Source organism: Mus pahari, chromosome 12 (genome assembly GCF_900095145.1).
Source record: "Mus pahari chromosome 12, PAHARI_EIJ_v1.1, whole genome shotgun sequence".
Classification (NCBI taxonomy): domain Eukaryota; kingdom Metazoa; phylum Chordata; class Mammalia; order Rodentia; family Muridae; genus Mus; species Mus pahari.
Genome location: NC_034601.1, coordinates 11,422,115 through 11,441,465, shown reverse-complemented (window position 1 = coordinate 11,441,465; position 19,351 = coordinate 11,422,115). Strand labels below are relative to the sequence as shown.

General features: G+C 38.9%; 1 protein-coding gene across 2 annotated transcripts in view; it reads left to right on the top strand.

Moving 5' to 3' along the window:
- Nucleotides 1-125: 125 nt before the first annotated feature.
- The window catches only part of Ube2v2 (ubiquitin conjugating enzyme E2 V2), a 34,341-nt gene continuing 15,115 nt past the window's right edge, over nucleotides 126-19,351 (top strand). Inside the window, exons 1-3 of one of the 2 annotated variants that reach the window (XM_021209718.2) lie at nucleotides 126-174; nucleotides 14,039-14,187; nucleotides 18,189-18,314. In XM_021209718.2, the coding sequence (XP_021065377.1) occupies nucleotides 159-174; nucleotides 14,039-14,187; nucleotides 18,189-18,314 (291 nt within the window). In that variant the 5' untranslated portion in view covers nucleotides 126-158. The remainder of the gene's footprint in view (nucleotides 175-14,038; nucleotides 14,188-18,188; nucleotides 18,315-19,351) is intronic. The other variant, XM_029544579.1, reaches the window with a different exon arrangement.

The following is a 19,351-nucleotide window of genomic DNA, read 5'->3' as shown; positions in this document are numbered from 1 at the left end:
ATGAATCAAGAGTTCCAGAGACCATCCGGGTAAAGCTTGCCAGGAACACGAACCTGGAACAATCCCCACTCTCGGTTCCCTCTATGACGGAGAGCAACGCGCTGCCGGAAGTGACGTTGACGTCCTGCGTGCGGTGGTGCGTCTGGTAGCCGGAGAAGATGGCGGTGTCCACAGGTCGGTTCCTAGCCGGGTCTGCCGCGCTCCCGCTGCTGTCTGTCCGGCGGGCCGCGCGGGACTGCGGGTGCGCAGTGCGGTGGGCCACGCGAGGGGCAGGGGGTGGGGCGGGCGGGCGGCAGGGAGGTCGGGCCGCGTGTGTCAGAGCTCGCGGTGACGGGGAGCCTGCGCGCCCACCGCCCGCCCGCCCGCCCGCCGCGGCGGCCCTGCGGGAGGACCGGCTGATCTGGGCGCCGCCGCGGAGCTGAGGGTGGATTGCGCTGGAGCGGCCCGCGGTGGCGGTGGCATTGCCCATCAACGAGGCTGTGGCGGAGAGGCGTCCTGGATGGAGCCGGGGATCTAGGCTGGGAGTCCAGCAGGCACGTGCGGGAGGACAGGGTGGCTGCTGTTAGGAATAAGAGGGCGACGACTTTACTTAGCTAGCCGAATGCGTGTCTCTCTCTCTCTTTTTTTCCATATAAGTGAAAAACTCCAGTACACTGAGCCAGACGAAAGCTCATTGCAAGACAGTTGGTACCTTAGATAGGTGTTCTTCTCTTGTCTACAATGTTCGGTTGCCTAATGAGCAGAAACTTGAAATTTAAGTGTTGACAGGGTTTAGAAATTTGGTGACAAAAAAAGAAAATTGTTAAGCTAAAACAGGTTAAAAGTGTTGAGTTTTAGCATTTAAAAATGATGATTCATAAGATTTATTTTTTTTTCTAGTTCTTATTGAATCTAGGTTGTAGAAATGGAAGAGGTTGAGTGGATGTTGTGATTGTTGCATTTCAAGGTAATGCCTTCATATACATTTTCCGCATTGTTTAAATCTTATGTGTATGAGTGCCATAGACAATAAAATCTTTAGCAGTTCTACCTCTGGAAAATACATCAGTGGTCTGATCAGAGCTGTCTAAGACCAAGGCTCATCTTAAAAGTGATATTTTAATGTTATAACCCTTAATCTCTTTACTTGTTATTTGAAATATATGTGCTTATTAATGGGGCCATGTTTTTTAAAGAGTTGTGCTCACTACCTTAAAATTAAACTAATAAAATGGTGTATTATAATATGAAAAATGTCAATTTGTGATTGCATTTGTTTTTTTTCAAAATATTATATATATATATATATATATATATATATATATATATATATATATGAGTACACTGTAGCTGCCTTCAGACACACTAGAAGAAGGCTTTAGGTTCCATTACAGATGGCTGTGAGCCACTTTGTGATTGCTGGGAATTGAACTCAGGACCTCTGGGAGAGCCACCAGTACTCTTAACAGCTGAGCCATCTCTCCAGTCGGCATTTGTTTTTTGAAACATATTTAACACTACTTATATGAGAGAATGTTAAGTATTTTGAAAAGAGCAGCAATTAGATAATATGAGTGGTACATATATATATATATTTTTTTTTTTAATCAAACTTTTGTTTTTGGCAATTGAATGTATACTATAAATAAGCTTTGGATTATTTGCACATGTATTGCATATTAGATATCTATCCTGTTTGTTATTTTCACTGGTTTTAGACCAAGGAAATGGGAACTTTGGTATAATTAAAATACATTTTAGAAAATGGAGCTTATTTATTTATTTTTGAGTCAGTGTCCCATGTAGCCAGGCTGGCCTCGAACTCTAACTAGAAAAAGTTTGGAGGAAAATAATTGAAATTAGATTGAGAATTCCTTCTTAGAAAATTGAGAAACCAAAGAAATAAAAAGTTACACATAACTTTTCAGGATCAGAAGCAAGATTATATATATAGTCCAGCGTTCTCTCCATCATGAATAACTGAATTTGGAGTATTCCTCAAAGGATGAGCTTTTTTTCTGTTTTAGTCTAGACACTGACTCTCATACATTTCTTCCGAGATACATTTTTCTTTTACACTCTTGGTTCCTTCTCAGATGGAAGTGTGTCTGAAGTTTCTCCTTCCTTTCCCTAAGTCAAGAGTATTTCACAGATTTTAGCTTAAGCATTCCTCAAGGGAAAAGATGTTTATTAATATTTAGTATCTGTGACTACAGATTTCATTTGATTCAATTACTGTAATTTACTGTGTAAAAAAGGAAGTTGTGTGTGTTCTGTGGTAGTGCTTTGAGCAGGATCGTGAGTTCCTGATGATCCTGGGCTGCATATGGTAGCCTAAGCCAGGTAGTGAGATCCTGTCTCAAAAGTAAACAAAAACTGAACATCCTTCTGTTTGTCATAGTTTTAGATTTACAGAAAAATTGTGAAGATGGTGTGCATACAGTTCTCTTCCATTGATAGCTTAGTGTGACACATTTGTCAAAATAATGACCTAATATGTCAACATGTTTACTATTTTTATATTTTCAGTTTTTACTTTAGGTCTCTTTTTGGTAATAGGAGCTCTTTTTAGGTACTGCATTACATTGTAACATGACACTGAAAAAAATTCACTTAGATTGTATTAGAGTTTCATAGTACTGCAGTTTCTTTGAATGCAAATACATGAGAGAGGTTTAGGAAAAAACTGAGCTTCTCCCCTCCCCTTTTTTGTAGGTCTGTGTAAGGTCAGGAAACAGCCAAAGCAAAATAGTTATGCTTTTCAGAGGTGGTCAGAGCTGTGTATGTTAGAAAGACTAGTCTTGGGGCTGGAGATGGCTCAGTGGTTAAGAGCACTGGCTGCTCTTCCAGAGGTCCTGAGTTCAATTCCCAGCAACCACAAGCTGACTTGCACCCATCTGTTATGGAATCCGCTGCTCTCTTTTGGTGTATCTGAAGAAGACAGCTACAGTGTACTCATATACATAAAATAAATAATCTTTTTTTTAAAAAGATGTATAGAAAGACTAGTGTGATATTATCCTGATTTCCCCGCTGTTCTAGACTGCTATGCTTTGTAGGCCTGCCGCTTAATTACCAGTTCTTGTTTTCTTATGTGTATATATGCCAGTGCCCACAAACAGTACTGGAGGGCAGTGGCTTGGGCCTCAGAACTAAATGATGGAAAAATTGAACTTCAGTGTATTTTCTTCCTCAAACTTTCACTGCTGGCGTAGTAGATTTGGTTGTTGTTCTTGATATTCATGTGTTCTTGGTAAACTCTTGATACCATGAACAAATAATACAGCCTTGTCATTCAGACAGTCCTTTCTCTACAGAGTAGTTTGGGGAAGTAAAAATGGCTATGAAACTTGTTCAAAGCAATTAGTTAAATGAAAACGTTACTCTAGATCTTTGAAAATGTCAAGATATTAAAAGCCCTACAAAGGTGAAGAAATAGTAAAATTATTAATTGGCATAATAAGCATAGTAAGGACATTAGTTTCTTTTTTCTTTTCCTTTTCCTTTTTCTTTTTCTTTCTTTTTCCTTTTCCTTTTCCTTTTCCTTTTTCTTTTTCTTTCTTTCTTTTTTTTTTTTTTTTTTNTTTTTTTTTGGTTTTTTGAAACAGGGTTTCTCTGTATAGATCTGGCTGTCCTGGAACTCACTCTGTAGACCAGGCTGGCCTCAGAAATTCGCATGCCTCTGCCTCCCAAGTGCTGGGATTAAAGGCATGTGCCACCATGCCCGGCTCTTTTTCTTTTTCTTTTTCTTTTTCTTTTTCTTTTTCTTTTTCTTTTTCTTTTTCTTTTTCTTTTTCTTTTCCTTTTCCTTTTCCTTTTCCTTTTTCTTTTTCTTTTTCTTTTTCTTTTTCTTTCTCTTTCTCTTTCTCTTTCTCTTTCTCTTTCTCTTTCTCTTTCTCTTTCTCTTTCTCTTTCTCTTTTTCTTTTTCTTTTTTTTTCTTTTTTCTTTCTCTTTTTTTTCTTTTTCTTTTTTCTTTCTCCTTTTTCTTTTTCTTTTCAAAACAGGTTCTCGCTATGTAGTTTCAACTGTCCTGGAACTCACAGAGATCCACCTACCTCTGCTTCTGGAGTGCAGGGATTATCACCACTCTGTTTCATCTTTTGATAAAGCACTTGCTGTATGTAATTTGAGCACAACTCTTTTCTTCCACTTAAGTTAGAATGCAGAACAAGACGCTTTCTTCTTTAAGATTTGCTGAGTAGGTAAATAGGTGAAGACTCCTGATCTAGATCATCTATCAGGGTATTGTGCTTTGTTCCCTGTGCTATGAACTATCTCAAGATGTTTCTGGGTGGGAGGTTTTAGTACTATGGCATCAATCTTCCTGTGCAGTTGTCAGTAGGATGGGATTTAGGGCTTCTCATACATGCTAGGTAGGTACTCTACCGAGTACGCCTGCTATGCTCCCAGCACTCTTTACTTTTTAAGTTGCCTACCCATTCCTTGAATTTATGGTTCTCCTGCCTAAGCCTTCCAAATAGCAGGGGTTACAGGTATGTAGCATGAGGCCTATCTGAAATCTTTCCTTACAACCATTGATTCCATTTGTGTAGATGAAGTTGCCAGGGAGGCGGAGGTAGGACCATCCGGAGCTCAAGGCCATCCCTTGCTACATAGTTTGTTTTTTTCGTTTTTTGTTTTTCTTTTTTCTTCCTGTCCATAAAATACACGTGGGGACCCAAACTAAGATCTCCAGAACCCACATAAAGCTAGGGAATGCACGTGATGTCCATCTGTAACCCAGTACTTGGCCTGGTGTGGGCAAAACAGGTAGATTTTAGAGCTCATTGACCAACCACACTAACCAATCACTAAGCTCCAAGTTCAGTAGGAAGCACTTTCTCAGAAAGTGAAGAAGCTGTTGAGGAAGACATTTGATACTGACCTCTGTCCTTCACATACACACATGTACTTTCTGATAGCACAAGCTTGGGTTAGTTGAGGTTGGTGTTATTTACACTGTGCTTACAGAAATCCATGCAGATGGGAACCATTCATAGCAAGGGCTATCTAATGATGGAAACATTCACTTAATTATTTTGGGAACTGTGTAACCTAGAACTTACAGGTAAATGGAAAACATGTTGACTAGAATAATAAGATTTGGTGTTTGAGAACTACTGTGAACTAAGCGGAACTATATATGGAAGATGAGCTGATGGAAGATGAGCTGTCAGAACCAGGTTTGGGAGTGGTGTATTGTTTATAGAATGTAGTTCATTTGTGTGAGAATAAATGTTATTTTCAGTTTCAGTTGGAGCTTAGCAAATATTCAGATTATAGAAAAGAAATCTTTTCATCATCCGTAAGGTTTTTGAAATAATAGTTGTAACAGTATATTACAGATCTGTCTTTTAAGCCAAGTTGAGATGTAAACTATGTCTATGTAATGAGTACAGTTTATGGAGTTTGGTGTATTCAGAGGTGTGTGAAGTAGAATAAGGTTAAAAGAAAAAGGCCAGTCATATGCTGATTTATGGTTTTATTAAGTGCTTTAACTTAAGCTCTGCTTGTATTGGCTATTTATCACACATGACTTCACTTGCTACTCAAAACAATGGGTCATTGCCCTTAGTAGCTTGCTGACTGCCACAGAACCCTCTGTAAAACCTTGCTTGCTTTTCTCACTCTACCCTGAGGTTTCGGTGCGTAAGATAAAATGTGAACTGGTCCTGAGATTGAGGCCTTCCAGGAGCTGTCCTGACTCTGATCCATCACTGACATCTCTTCCACTGTCCTTTTTCTAGACTATGTCCCCAAAGTGAATGGTTTCTTAGGAAGTAAATCTAATCACACTAGCACTTTCCCACTTCCTCCAGTGTCTAGCCAGATTACTGCCAGATTACTTTTTGACTTTTCATGTGTGAAATCATGCTCTTCTTTATGTTCTTTTTTTATGTCTGCATAGTCACCTTTTCACTCTGTTATGGCTTGAATATGAATACCCTTGTCAAAGGCTCATGTTAAAGGCTTGATGGTTGTTTGGCAGATCCAGTCATTGAGAGTTGATTGACTTTGATGTAATCAACTGGTTAATCCATTGATGTATTCATAATTTAATGACATTTGGGGAGGAGTGGAAAGTAGGAGATAGAGCCCTATTAAGGTCTTCTTGTATGTGGCCTTTTTCTCTCTGGTTTTATGCTTCCTGATGGCTGTGAAGTAAGCAGCTTCCCTCCACCCACAGCTCTAAAACAACTGGGGACACCCGAGGAAGGACTGTAATTCCTGAACTGCCCTTAAGTTGTTAAGGTGGCTTGTTACAGTGTTGGGAAACCTTATATGTTGTATATGTGCTGAAAAGCCATCTGTGTACATGAATACTTTTATACTGTTTTGTGGTCAAAGAAATGTGGTATATCTTTACCACATTTTTTTTTTTTTAATTTGTCGATTCACCTGTTGATGGACATCAACTTTTTTTTAGGGGGGTGGTTGTTTATTTATTTTATTTTATTTTGTTTGTTTGTTTTGAGACAGGGTTTCTCTGTATAGCCCTGGCTGTCCTGGAACTCACCTTGTAGACCAGGCTGGCCTCGAACCAGAAATCCACCTGCCTCTGCCTCCCAAGTGCTGGGATTAAAGGTGTGTGCCACCACTGCCTGGACACCAACTTTTTTTAAAATTTCTTTCAGCTATTGGGAATAAGGCTGCTATGAACATTTGTATCTGCTCTAAAATACGCCTTTAAAAGGTAGGAACCAGGAAATGGAATTGTTGGGGAATAGTGATGACTGTGCTTAACTGTTGGGGGAGTGGTGGTTGTGCTCTTCCTGAGGGGACTCCAGTCTTAGCAGCAGTGCCTGCTGATCCTGCTTTCTCCACATGCTCACCAATACCTCCTGACTTTTGGTTTTAGCCATCCTGTTCATAGGATGCATGGGATCTTACTGTTTTGTTTGAGATTCAAGGTCTGCTCATTTATTTCTTATTCTTAAAGACTCATTAAATGAGCTCAGAATTAGAAGACAGTGGTGAGGACAGCCTGTGTCTCTTGGCAATTGTTCCTGAAGTGTTCCTTTGGCTTCTTTAATCTCTTTGCCAAAAGTTTAGCACATTCTTCAGTCCCTCCCTTACTTTTATCAGTGCATTGTTTGTTCAGAGCAGTGTGTAAACATGAATGTTGTAGGACGTGTGACACAATCATGGGTGCTTTGCTCCTGGGCTGTTTATTATCTTTGTTTGCAGGTTTCCTAACAATATATTGGTAGGCATTGTCTTCTTTACAGAGACAGAAAAGTTTTCAATTCTGTTAGCTCTTTTGGGCCCCACCTAAGGCATAGTAATATCTGTCATTCAGGGATCAGTATCTATCCTCCCTACTCCCCAAGATAACCAAGTTGAGAGCTCCGGTCGGCGTCCGCACTGCATCTGTGAACAGACTCGTGCTTCCTCTCCAGCTCTCAGCGGTCTAGGACAAGCGTGCTCCTCACTCAGCAGCAGGCACATTCTGCTGTTGGTCGGGACACCTTGCTTCATGGGGAAACCAAATCACTCCTAATACTGATTTGGACCAAATAGCCCTTGCACTCTTCACCTAGAACATTAGCAGGTACTTCTGTGGCTGGGGACTTCTCTCAAAGTATAAAGCTTATATTCATTATTCTCTTTAATGAGTTTCTGACCTTGTGTGGCTGGGAAGAAAATACTCATTTTCTTCTTAACAAAGCTGATCACATAGAAGGCACTTTAAAAAAGGCTTACTGTGGTTTTGATTGGCATTTCCCTGATGCCTAGTGATGCTGAATATCCTTTTATACGTTAGCCATCTATATGTTTCCTTGATTAGATTCTATGTCCAACAATTTTTGTCTTCATTTTTAATCTTAAATTTTAAAGTAGGGTGTCATTTACTTTAAGCTTGAATTTACTATATGCATCCAAAACTGGCTTTGGAAAAAAAAATATTTCAAAGCAGAAAGGGTTTTTCTGAATAGCCCTGGGTGTCCTGGAACTTACTCTGTAGGCCAGGCTGGCCTTGAACTCAGAATTTCTGCCTCCCAAGTGCAGGGATTAAAGACACTGCCCAGCTGAAATATTTTTAAGCATTTATTTATTCTTACATTTATGTGTATGTGTGTGTATGTATGTATGTCTGTCCATCCATTTGTATCACAACATGAATGTGGAGGTCAGTGGATAACTTGTGGGGAGTTGTATTGTTTCCTTCCATCATGTGGAGTTTAGGGATTGAACTTGTGTGGCATGCTTGATGGTAAGCACTTTTATCTACTCAGCCATTTTGCCAGTTAGTCTTGAACTCTCAACCCTCTGGGCTTTACTTAGCAAATGCTGGAATTATAGACATGTGTCACTGTGGTCAATTCTTTGACTATGCTAAAATCGGGCTGCTTTTATTGTTTTTAATCTGGTTGGAGAACTTTTTTATTCTAGATAGAAATTCTTTCTCAGATAAAAACCTTTGTAAGCGTTTTTCCCATCTTTGTCACTTGCTTTCACTTCAGGTACATAGATATGGTAATAGCAGAACAATTTTATTACATTTAAAAAGCTCAGTAATCACTGTGCCTTTCTATGCTTCTGAGACTTATCTCAGTTCCTACTGCTATTTCTAAGTCTGCCTTTCAGAAAGCCCACTGCACCAGCTAGAATATGTCAGAACTTAGCTTTCTGAACCCCATTACTGTCCTTGGTTTCCTCCTGTTGAGAGCTTGTACTCATGCGTACTCACACTTGTCTTTGCCCTCTTCCCGCACCACCTAGCGCATTCTACTTTACCTGGCAGCAGGTGAGTCTAGGTATTGCTTCTGTCCCTCTGAGGACTCAGGCTTTTGAGCTCTTGAGTATTTGCTGCCATTCTTAGGCCAGGGTCATCCTTTGCCTCTATTGTCTTGCTTCAGGGGATGAAGATGAAGATGTTACTGTGCTCATTCCTCCCTGTCAATGTGTTTGTCATCCTTGTTCTCTCTGGTGTGGAGTATCACCTGTAAAACTGTGTAGTCACTGGTTTTTAATAGGTGCTTTATGGCCTAGCTTGCTCTTTGTTTTCTAATTGAATGATTGTACATGATTATTACCATGTAACAGAGTGGCAGAAGTCTGAATTATCCTTAAGATGTGAAGTATGGCTTTACATTAAAAACAGCAATATAGCTAATAATCAAGCATGTTGCAAGACATCTACTCTCTGGACATACTGTAATTCACCACAGGTCTTTCAGTGTAGTGACTGAAATGTTACTGAAAAGTACAAACAGTGCACAGATTGGTATACCTATTTTGCTAGTGTCATATACCCAGATTACAAGCTGCCATTTACTAAACAGTACCGACAAGAGGCAATTATTTCTTCACAGGAAATGCTTGCTATTGAAAAGTCTTTCATTTATTTTTGAAGCGTTTACCTGATAAACAATAATTTGGAGGAATAGCTGTTTTTTGTTTCATATAGTCATCTGATTATGGAAGTTAACTATATCTTCCTAGATTATCTAGAAGAGCAGTTATAACCAGTCAGTAGTCTTTGTTCAAAGACCTCACATCTATATCTTTTAAAGGATGTATAATTCCCAATTTTATTCAGAAATTAGAGCAGGAGAAGCCACAGTGTCTTATCATTTGCCTGTCCCCCTACTTTATTCTAAGGAAAGCGTCCCTTCATAGTTCTACAATAAACACTGTTGGGTGCTTTACTGGAGCATGCTAAGCTACTGCTATGTTCTTCCTTGAGCTTGTCTACTTCACATCTGTAGCATATACAGACAATTTGGGTCTTCATATTTGAATGAATCACTACCTGATTTTGTCATTGAGTTTTAAGCTCTTAGGGTGAAGCATTTTGTCTTAGTGTTCAGTCTCAGCTACACTTGGTTTAGGTTGGTGTACAAATATTGGGAGAAGAAAAAAGTATTTGCTGTAAGTTCAACAGGTTTATAACTAGGTACCTATTTTATTGTCATAATTTCCTGTGGTGTTGGCTCTATGTCAGTGACTTAACGAGAAAATAAATTGCTCAAGTACAATCTTATGGTGATATTTTGCTGCTTTTAATTTACCATTCTTAAGTAAAAGTATCCTAAAGGTTTGTTATGTTCAAATTCATTAACATAATGGAAGCTTATTTCCTCTTTATCTAGTGGTATTAATATATAACTAATAGATTTGTGAATGAATAATCCATGTACTTTTAGGGTGCTATGGATAGGGATGGTCAAAATCCTTGTGGCTGTCATAAATACTAAAAATTGTGTGATTAGGTCTTTTTTAAAAAATTGTTCTATTTATTTGCATTCCAAATTTGCCCCTCTTCCTGGTCTCTCTTCTTTCTCTCAGAGAATTGCCTCTGCCCCAATCTCCCCTTCTAACCCCCCTACCCCTACTCCACAACTGCATCCCCGTTCACTGGGGCATCAAGTCTCTACAGGAATAGGTGCAGTGTGATTGCATCTTAATACACTGTCCATACCATAGTGTAATGTACTTTGCAAGTCATCTACGTTGGAGGTCCTTTGACTTGTGGTTGAAATTATAGTTCAGGTGCTTCAAATGTTCAAAGACTGATTTGAGTTTTGATATTTCATTTTGTCTAGTTCAATTCTAAGTCATATTTTAATGTCTGGCATTTGTCTTAGAGTTGATTATACTTTATGTGAACTCTTATGTAGTTGATGCCATTTTAGATTTATAAAGATTAATGAGCATATTAAGAGGTGTACTCTTGGGGCTGGTGAGATGGCTCAGTGGGTAAGAGCACACGACTGCTCTTCCGAAGGTCCGGAGTTCAAATCCCAGCAACCACATGGTGGCTCATAACCATCTGTAACAAGATCCGACGCCCTCTTCAGGAGTTAATCACCAAAAAAAAAAAAAAAAAAAAAAAAAAAAAAAAAAAAAAGAGGTGTACTCTTTGGAGCTAGCATGGGCAACTTGGACTTCATATGGGTCCCCCAACAACTGGAGCGAGGGCTGTCCCTGAATCTGTTGCTTGCCTGCCGGTGGATCCTCTTCCCTTAACTGGGCTGCCTTGTCTGGCATCAGTGGGAGAGGATGAACTTAGTCCTGCAGTGACTTGGTGCTGGCCTGAGGGGTGGGGAATGGGGTCTGGGGTGGTGGTGCTCCACCTTCTTTGAGGAAGGGGAGGGAGGAATGACAGGAGGATCTGCACGAGGGGTACCGGGAAGAGGTGGGACTGATGTCGGAATATAAAGTGAATAAATAAAATTTAAAAAGGTACTTTTGGGGGGTGAATGTGATAGGAATGTATTAGATTTAAAATAGTGTATTGGACTGGAGAGATGGCTCAGTGGTTAAGAGCGCTGACTGCTCTTCTGAAGGTCATGAGTTCAAATCCCAGCAACCACATGATGGCTCACAACCATTCGTAATGAGATCTGATGCTCTCTTCTGGGGTGTCTAGAGACAGCTACAAGGAGCAGGTGGGGCTGGAGTGAGAAGAAAAAAGTCTGAAGACAACTACAGTGTACTTACATATAATAAATAAATGTTTAAAAAATACTGTATTAAAAATGTTTCTCTTCTCATCTGTGAATGAAACATGTTATCAATTTAAAATAGTGCGTTCCAGACTAGCCAGAGCTGTATAGTGAAATCCTGTTTCAAAAGAAAGGAAAACTCAAAACTAAGTATATTGTATCTTTTAAATGTTAGATATGTCTTTGAAATACTTATTTTGGAAATTAAAAATAAATGGCTGTACTAGTGAGTCTTCATCTTATCAAGATACTCTTACTTGCTGTCTTTTCTCTGAGAATTCATGTGAATAAAATTTACTATTAAACTAGTATTTATAAATTATGTCTATAGATGATGGCTGCAATTTTTTTTCTTTTTTTCTTGGATATTTTCTTTATTTACATTTCAAATGTTATCCCCTTTCCTGGTTTCCCCTCTGCAACCCCCCTATCCTATCCCCCCTCCCCCTGCTTCTGTGATGGTGTTCCCCCACCCACCCACCCACTCCCACTTCCCTGCCCTGGCATTCTCCTACGCTGGGGCATGGAACCCTCACAGAACCAAGGACCTCTCCTCCCATTTATTCCCGACAGAGCTATCCACTGCTGCATATGCAATTGGAGCCATGGGTCCCTCCATGTGTACTCTTTGGTTGGTTGGTGGTCCAGTCCCTGGGAGCTCCGGGGGGAGGTGTTCTTGCCTGTTGACACTGTTGCTCCCCCCATGGAGCTGCAACCCCCTCAGCTCCTTCAGTCCCTTTTCCAACTCCTCCACTGGGGACCGAGTGCTAAGTCCAATGGTTGCCTGTGAGCATATGCCTCTGCAGAGCCTCTGGCAGAGCCTCTCAGGAGACAGCTATATCAGGCTCCTGTCAGCAAGAACTTCTTGGCATCTACAATAGTGTCTGGGTTTGGTGGCTGTATATGGGATTGGATCCCCAGGTGGGGAGTCTCTGGATGGCCTTTCCTTCAGTCTACTCCACACTGTCTCCATATTTCCTCCTGTGAGTATTTTGTTCTTCCTTCTAAGAAGGATCAAAGTATCCACACTTTGGTCTTCCTTCTTCTTGAGCTTCATGTGGTCTGTGAATTGTATCTTGGGTATTCTGAGCTTTTGGGCTACTATCTACTTATCAGTGAGTGCCTATCAATGTGTGTTCTTTTGTGACTGGAATACCTCACTCAGGATATTTTCTAGTTCCATCCATTTGCCTTCGAATTTCATGAGTTCATTGTTTTTAATGGCTGAGTAATATTCCATTGTGTAAATGTATCACGTTTCTGTATCCATTCCTCTGTTGAAGGACATGTGGGTTCTTTCCAGCTTCTGAGTGGCTGCAATTTAATTGCAAAGTTTTTGTTTTCTGTAGCTTAGCAGGATTGAGAGTATAGCTTAGTGGTAGAGTGGTTGGGATGCTTGAGGTCCTAGGTAGTGGTTGAGTGATGGAGATTATCTGGCAACTGTAGAACCCCTTTGATCAGGGTCAGGAGCCCTGGGTATTCTACCTTTTGTTACCTTTTGTTGCATTTCTAAAATTGAATGAAATTCTCATAAAAAAGTATTGGTGTGTGTATATTCATGTATATCATTTGCTAGTTGAAATGTCTAGTTTTAACCATTAATTACATGTCCTTGGCTAAGAACCTCAGCTATGGGAAGATGTTCATTTTATGATAATTTCCTCACGATTAATATATGTGTAAAGCTGATTGAGTAGGAATTTATATACATGCTCAGAACTGTTGGTTATGTTTGACACAATGCTTTCTAGTGACATTTTCATTAAAAAATGTGTGTATATACATATATATATACTATATACACAGTATATACACACACACATACATACACACACATATATATTGTATTTTTTTCTAAGACAAGATTTCTCTGAGTAGACCAGGCTGGCCTTGAACTCAGAGATCCACCTGCCTCTGCCTCCTGAGTGCTGGGATTAAAAGCATGCACCACCACCATCCAGCTAAAATTAAATTTTAAACAGTATATTTTGATCATATTCTTTCTTCTCCCTAAATCTTTCTAATATTCCCCCACCCTCCACTTGTTGTCATATTCTTTCCCTCTCTGCCTTTCAGTTTCTCTGTGTGTGTGTCAAAAACAAAATTCAAAACCAAAACCAAAACAAAACAAAGAAACCCCCCCCCCCAAAAAAAAAAAACTAGACAAAAATTGGCAGAAACAAAAACCCCATCCACACACAAAATGGAGTCTGTTGTGTTGGCCTACTACTCCTAGGCATGTTGCTGACCCTGGAATATGATTTATAGATCTGGTGATACTCCAGCAGAGAGCACTGACACGTAGGAACTCAGAGACTATGGTAGCATGTTTAAGGCTCAAACCAGACAAAATTCCAGCATTGAGAAGGGAGTGGACAAAGTCCCACCTATCTAAGAAGGTATTTATAGTTGACACCTGCTGGCATTTTCATCTGAGAGGTTGTTGCTGAGTCAGATATTTCCTGAGGCATAATTCTTTCTTGAGGGAAGTTTGCCTTTGGGTGAAATAATTTGTGAAAACTAATCCACAAAAGGCTTAATTTTATGCGCTCATCTTTTGATAATTATGAGTCTTTTATATTGACATTGACATTCTTTTGTATAGGAGTTAAAGTTCCTCGTAATTTTCGCTTGTTGGAAGAACTTGAAGAAGGACAAAAAGGAGTAGGTGATGGTACTGTTAGCTGGGGCCTTGAAGATGATGAAGACATGACACTTACAAGGTGGACAGGCATGATTATTGGGCCACCAAGGGTCAGTATACATGCTCAAAAGTATACATGTTTAATGTTAATAGTTATTGTTTATTGATATTAAAAGCAACTATGATAAATTTGACAGGAAGAATTCCTTCATTTTTATGTATTATATGTACATTTATTTATTGATGCCTCCTGTTGGAAGTGTATAAGCTTGATTATCAGGAGACTGGGTAGAGTGGTGGTTGTCCCCAAAGTGTTTGTGTTTTAGTAAAAAAGAAAAACATTCAAGTGCTAGATTCTAATATGGCTGAGCAAGTTCACCATATTTCTTCTGCCTGGAATAAATCTGGGAAAGCTGAGTATAGGAGTTAGCTTTGGAACCGGCCATCAAGGACTACTGACTGGTAGGATTTCGAAGGTGGAGATGGGGGTAGAAAACATTCCAAATCAGAGAGGAAGAAAAGTATGGAAGTGGCAGGGCTATATGGGAGAGTGTGTTGCATGTTGCCTGCTCTCTTATGTGACTGAAGATCTCTAAATTGACGTGCAGTGATTACACATTGCTGTGTCCTCTAACATTTAACAGGCCTGGGATACTTAGTGCTTTAGATAATAAAATAAAGTAGCAAGTAAGACACTTCTAGACATAGTGGTAGAACATGTGAAATTAGTACGCATACAACATGGGCTTTTTTTTTTTAGCAAAAACAAAACAAAATAACTAGGATTCTCTCTCTTTAATATTTAAGATTCTTAAATATTTTCTAGTAGTGCATTTGTTCTTGTGTCGTTCTCAGGTTTGTGTGAGTTTTTTTGTTGTTTTTTTTTAATGTATTTCTTTTTCCTATATGGAGAGACTTTTTCTTTTACTGTGCATTTATTCAGTGGTCTTATGCAGTGCGTTGAAATAGGTATTTTTTAATGTTTGTGACTTGTGACATCTCGGAAAAATACAAATTTGAAAGATGTATTTGTTTCCTTGTTATTGTGGTACTTGGGATTGAACCTAAGGCATTGCATAGCTTGGACAAGGTTTCTACCCCTGAGCTGCAGCCCCATACTCTTTGACTTTGACCCTGAGACACAATCTCAGTCCTCCAGGCTGGCTGAGAACTCGCTGTGTAGGCTAGGCAGACTTTGTACCTTAGTCATGCTAGTTTAGATTTCTGAGTAGTTTAGGATTATTGTCTCTGCCATGGGGTCCAGTTTTTCTTACTTTCTGATGAAAGAATTTTACCTGTTCTGTTCCAGTTTAGATTTTTTTCCTGGTTATTAAAAAAAAAGTTTCATTTAATTAGCAGTGTTAGATTGAGTAAGTATGTTTTATGGTATTTGCTGGGGTTCCCTTTGCAGTCCTTTGAGACCAAGTCTGCTAAGAGGCCACAGCTCGTGGACTTTATGAACACTCTGAAAAGTCTTCTTCTAACCTCTCCTGCTCTGAGTCTTCCATAAGACATTTTAGAATGCAAATATAAGATTGATGGTTAAAAGACTTTGTAACTTGGTATTTGTGATGAAAACTTTGATTTTTTTTTTCACTGCCTATAAACATTATTATGATAGTGTAGCTAAAATAGAAGCAAGTCTTTTTTTTTTTTTTAACATTTTGGTATAGAATGGCTTGAAGATTTAAGTCAAAACCTCGTAAAATATAAATGTGTAATTATTATATTTTAGATTTATTTGTTTCATTAATATGAATACACTGTCGCTCTCTTCAGACACACCAGAAGAGGGCATTGGATCCTATTACAGATGGCTGTGAGCCAGCCACCATGTGGTTGCTGAGAACTCAGGACCTCTCTGTAAGAGCAGTCAGTGCTCTTAACAACTGAGTCACCTCCTCAGCTCTAAATTTGAAATTATTTAGGTTGGGTTTTTCTCTAGCCAGTGCTCTCAGTATCTGAAGAATGTGTCTGAGCTTATCAGTAGTCTTGCAAACAGATTCTTAGCAACATTTCCAGTGTGAAGGAGATGCTACAGCCTCTACTTTATTTCTCATCCGTTTGGGCCCCATTAGGATTCCTGAGCTACTTGCATTTCCTGGTGTCATACCATGTCTTAGCCTTGTCCAGTTGGAGTAGAAGGCTATTTCTGTAGCTTCTGTCTCCTCCTAGCTCACCGAGGCACAGGAACATCGATGCCATGGACCTTCTTATGGGACTTTGCATTGGAGCTGTAGGGGAGAAAGAACACTACCTTATCTTCATCTTCAAGGTTTATGTCTGAGGTGTATAATTCTCACTTATTTCATTAGAAATTTATGTGACAAGGTAGGCTTTACAATGAAGATCCAGAGAATTTTACACTGGTTGGTTGAGAGTGTACAATCTGGCATATGCTTGAACAGAGAGAGCCTGATCCAATAGGACTAAACAGGGTGGAGAAGCATTGTACAAGGCCTGTTAAGTTCTTCTGTATCCCTGTCTTTTCAGAAATGAAAAATTTCCTTGTTTCTGGCTGTAGGATATGAGGTGATGGCCTACATTAGGGCATGCCTGCCAGGTTTTATGACCTGATCAGAGAAGAGGAGAAGGACCTGCTTCTGTTCCTTTTGTGTTTGCTAAGTAGCCCAGGCTGGCTTGAAGCTTGGAAGTAATCCTCTTGCCACAGCCTCTCTAATGCTTGGATTATAGTCATTCCACCATGTCTAGTGTCTTTTTTTCCCTTCCTTTTTTTTTTTTTTTTTTTTTTTTTCGAGGCAGGGTTTCTCTGTATAGTCCTGGCTGTCCTGGAACTCACTTTGTAGACCAGGCTGGCCTCGAACTCAGAAATCCACCTGCCTCTGCCTCCCGAGTNACTTTGTAGACCAGGCTGGCCTCGAACTCAGAAATCCACCTGCCTCTGCCTCCCGAGTGCTGGGATTAAAGGCGTGCGCCACCACGCCCGGCTCCCTTCCTTTTAAATAACTTATTTAATTTGATCTCCATTCAAATTGGAGAATCACGAAAAGAGATTCTCTTTTGAGAACTGTTTGATTTTACTCATTTTTTGTATAGCACCAAATTGCTGGGGATATTGACTATTTATTGTTAAATTTGGTTGAGTTTTATAGAGCTCTTTCAAGATATTAAGGTATTTGTTAATATGAATCAATCTGTTTTACACATTTTATATTACAGTAGTTTAATATTACAAATCTGAAATCTCCCTTGAGGGTAGCTTTTATTTATCAAAACTGAATGTTTGAGTTGGCTTATTTTCTCCCTAGTTTAATACAGATATCAGTAGGTATTAAATTTGTTCCTTTCACTTATGTAATTTCATGTTTTAGTACTATACTACTGAGTAAACAAAACCTATAATGAGAAAGAAAAACTAGTTATATTATGAGAATAAGGCCTAAATAGTTTTGAAGTGTAAGTTATAGCTTAAAATTCCTGTTTATAAAATAGCAGTATTAGCTAAACTCCATTAATTAGAAACAATGTTTGAAAATAATGTATAAATGTATCATGTATATTAATTCAGATAATGAGGTTAATAACTACAGAATTTGTTAATAATATAAGTAATGGAAAATAGGCAATTGTTTTACTGTTGTAAGATGGCATGCCATGATTTTCCTTTTGTTAGAAGTAATCATCTCTGAAAAGTGAACCATAATTTTTTATCCAGCAAATCCATGTGAGAATAAAAAGAAACATTGTTGTTAGTATTACTGAGAAGCAAATGAAATTGTTTTGGAAGGCTAAAACCTTTTTGTATGTGAGATGCAAGCCACCTATTTGTCTTTTTCATATTCCCTTTTTAATAAAGCAAAATCTAAATTTAAGTTTGTTTTTTTTTGTAATTTATTATAGGCACCATTTGTGTCACAAGAGTAAATTTGATTATTCCAATTTCACTTTGTAGGATTGTTTTAGTTTCATATTATACTTTAAGTATGCTTGTTACTATATATTTCAACTATATAGTTCAAATAACTTGTATAAAATTTTTACACAGTCACAACAAAAAGAGTATATTCATACTGTATTTTTCTTTATTAATAGTTGGACATTATTTTAGTGTTGTCATTATGATTATCCCTTCTTTTCCCTACCCTTCCAGACAAACTATGAAAACAGAATATATAGCCTGAAAGTAGAATGTGGATCTAAATACCCAGAAGCTCCTCCATCAGTTAGATTTGTAACAAAAATTAATATGAATGGAATCAATAATTCCAGTGGAATGGTAAGTTATGATAATAATTTTATTTTTATATAGCATATAGTATACAGGCTGGGTTTTTAAGTTTTGTTCAGCTGAAAGATTAAAGAAGTTTGTCACTCAGAAGGTAGAGGCAGGATGATTGGGATTTGAGGCCAGCCTGCGCTGCATAGTTGGCCCTGCCACAAAAAAGATAAAGCTTGTCTTAGGTTGTTTTTTTCATTGTCGTCCCCTCCTCTCACCCTCTTCAAGATGATGCACTACAGCCAACTCCACGCTAGCTTTGAACCTGACCCAATCCCCCTGCTTCAGCCTTCTGAGTGCCAGGAATATAGGCATTAATCACCATTAAGCCTATCCTTAAAATCTTCAGGTGTCTACAAGTTATGGTAACACTTTTCTTAGAATTTTATTAATTGTATCTATAATCTTAGTTCTTGTCCACGGGCACTGGTGGTGCACGCCTTTTTAATCCCAGCATTTGGGAAGCAGAGGCCCGTGGATCTCTTATTCTGAGGCCAGCCTGGTCTTCAAAGTGAATTCCAGGACAGCCAGGGCCACACAGAGAAACCCTGTCTTGAGCTCCCCCCACTCCCCCAACACACAAAAGAGAAAGTTATTTTTTAGAGTTCAGATACTTTTTTGAGATTAAAAGGATGAATATTCATAAAGGGTATTTTTCTTTGAGGAACAAGTGTGACAGAATGCAATTAAGGAGGAAAAGTAATAGAAAGGGTCAGAAAACCGTAGCAGAGGCCATTTCAAATGTGGTCAGAATTAGAGTCAAATTTCAAATTAGAGTCAGAATGTGCTGCTGAGTGACTTTTTCTCCTGTGGAAGTCATTTCAGAGATGGTTCACTTTAAACTAGATCTCAGGCAAGAAAATGGATTAGACTATTGGAAAGTGGATTAGACTATTGGAAAGTGGATTAGACTATTGGAAAGTGGATTAGACTATTGGAAAGTGGATTAGACTATTGGAAAATGGATTAGACTATTGGAAAGTGGATTAGACTATTGGAAAGTGGATTAGACTATTGGAAAGTGGATTAGACTATTG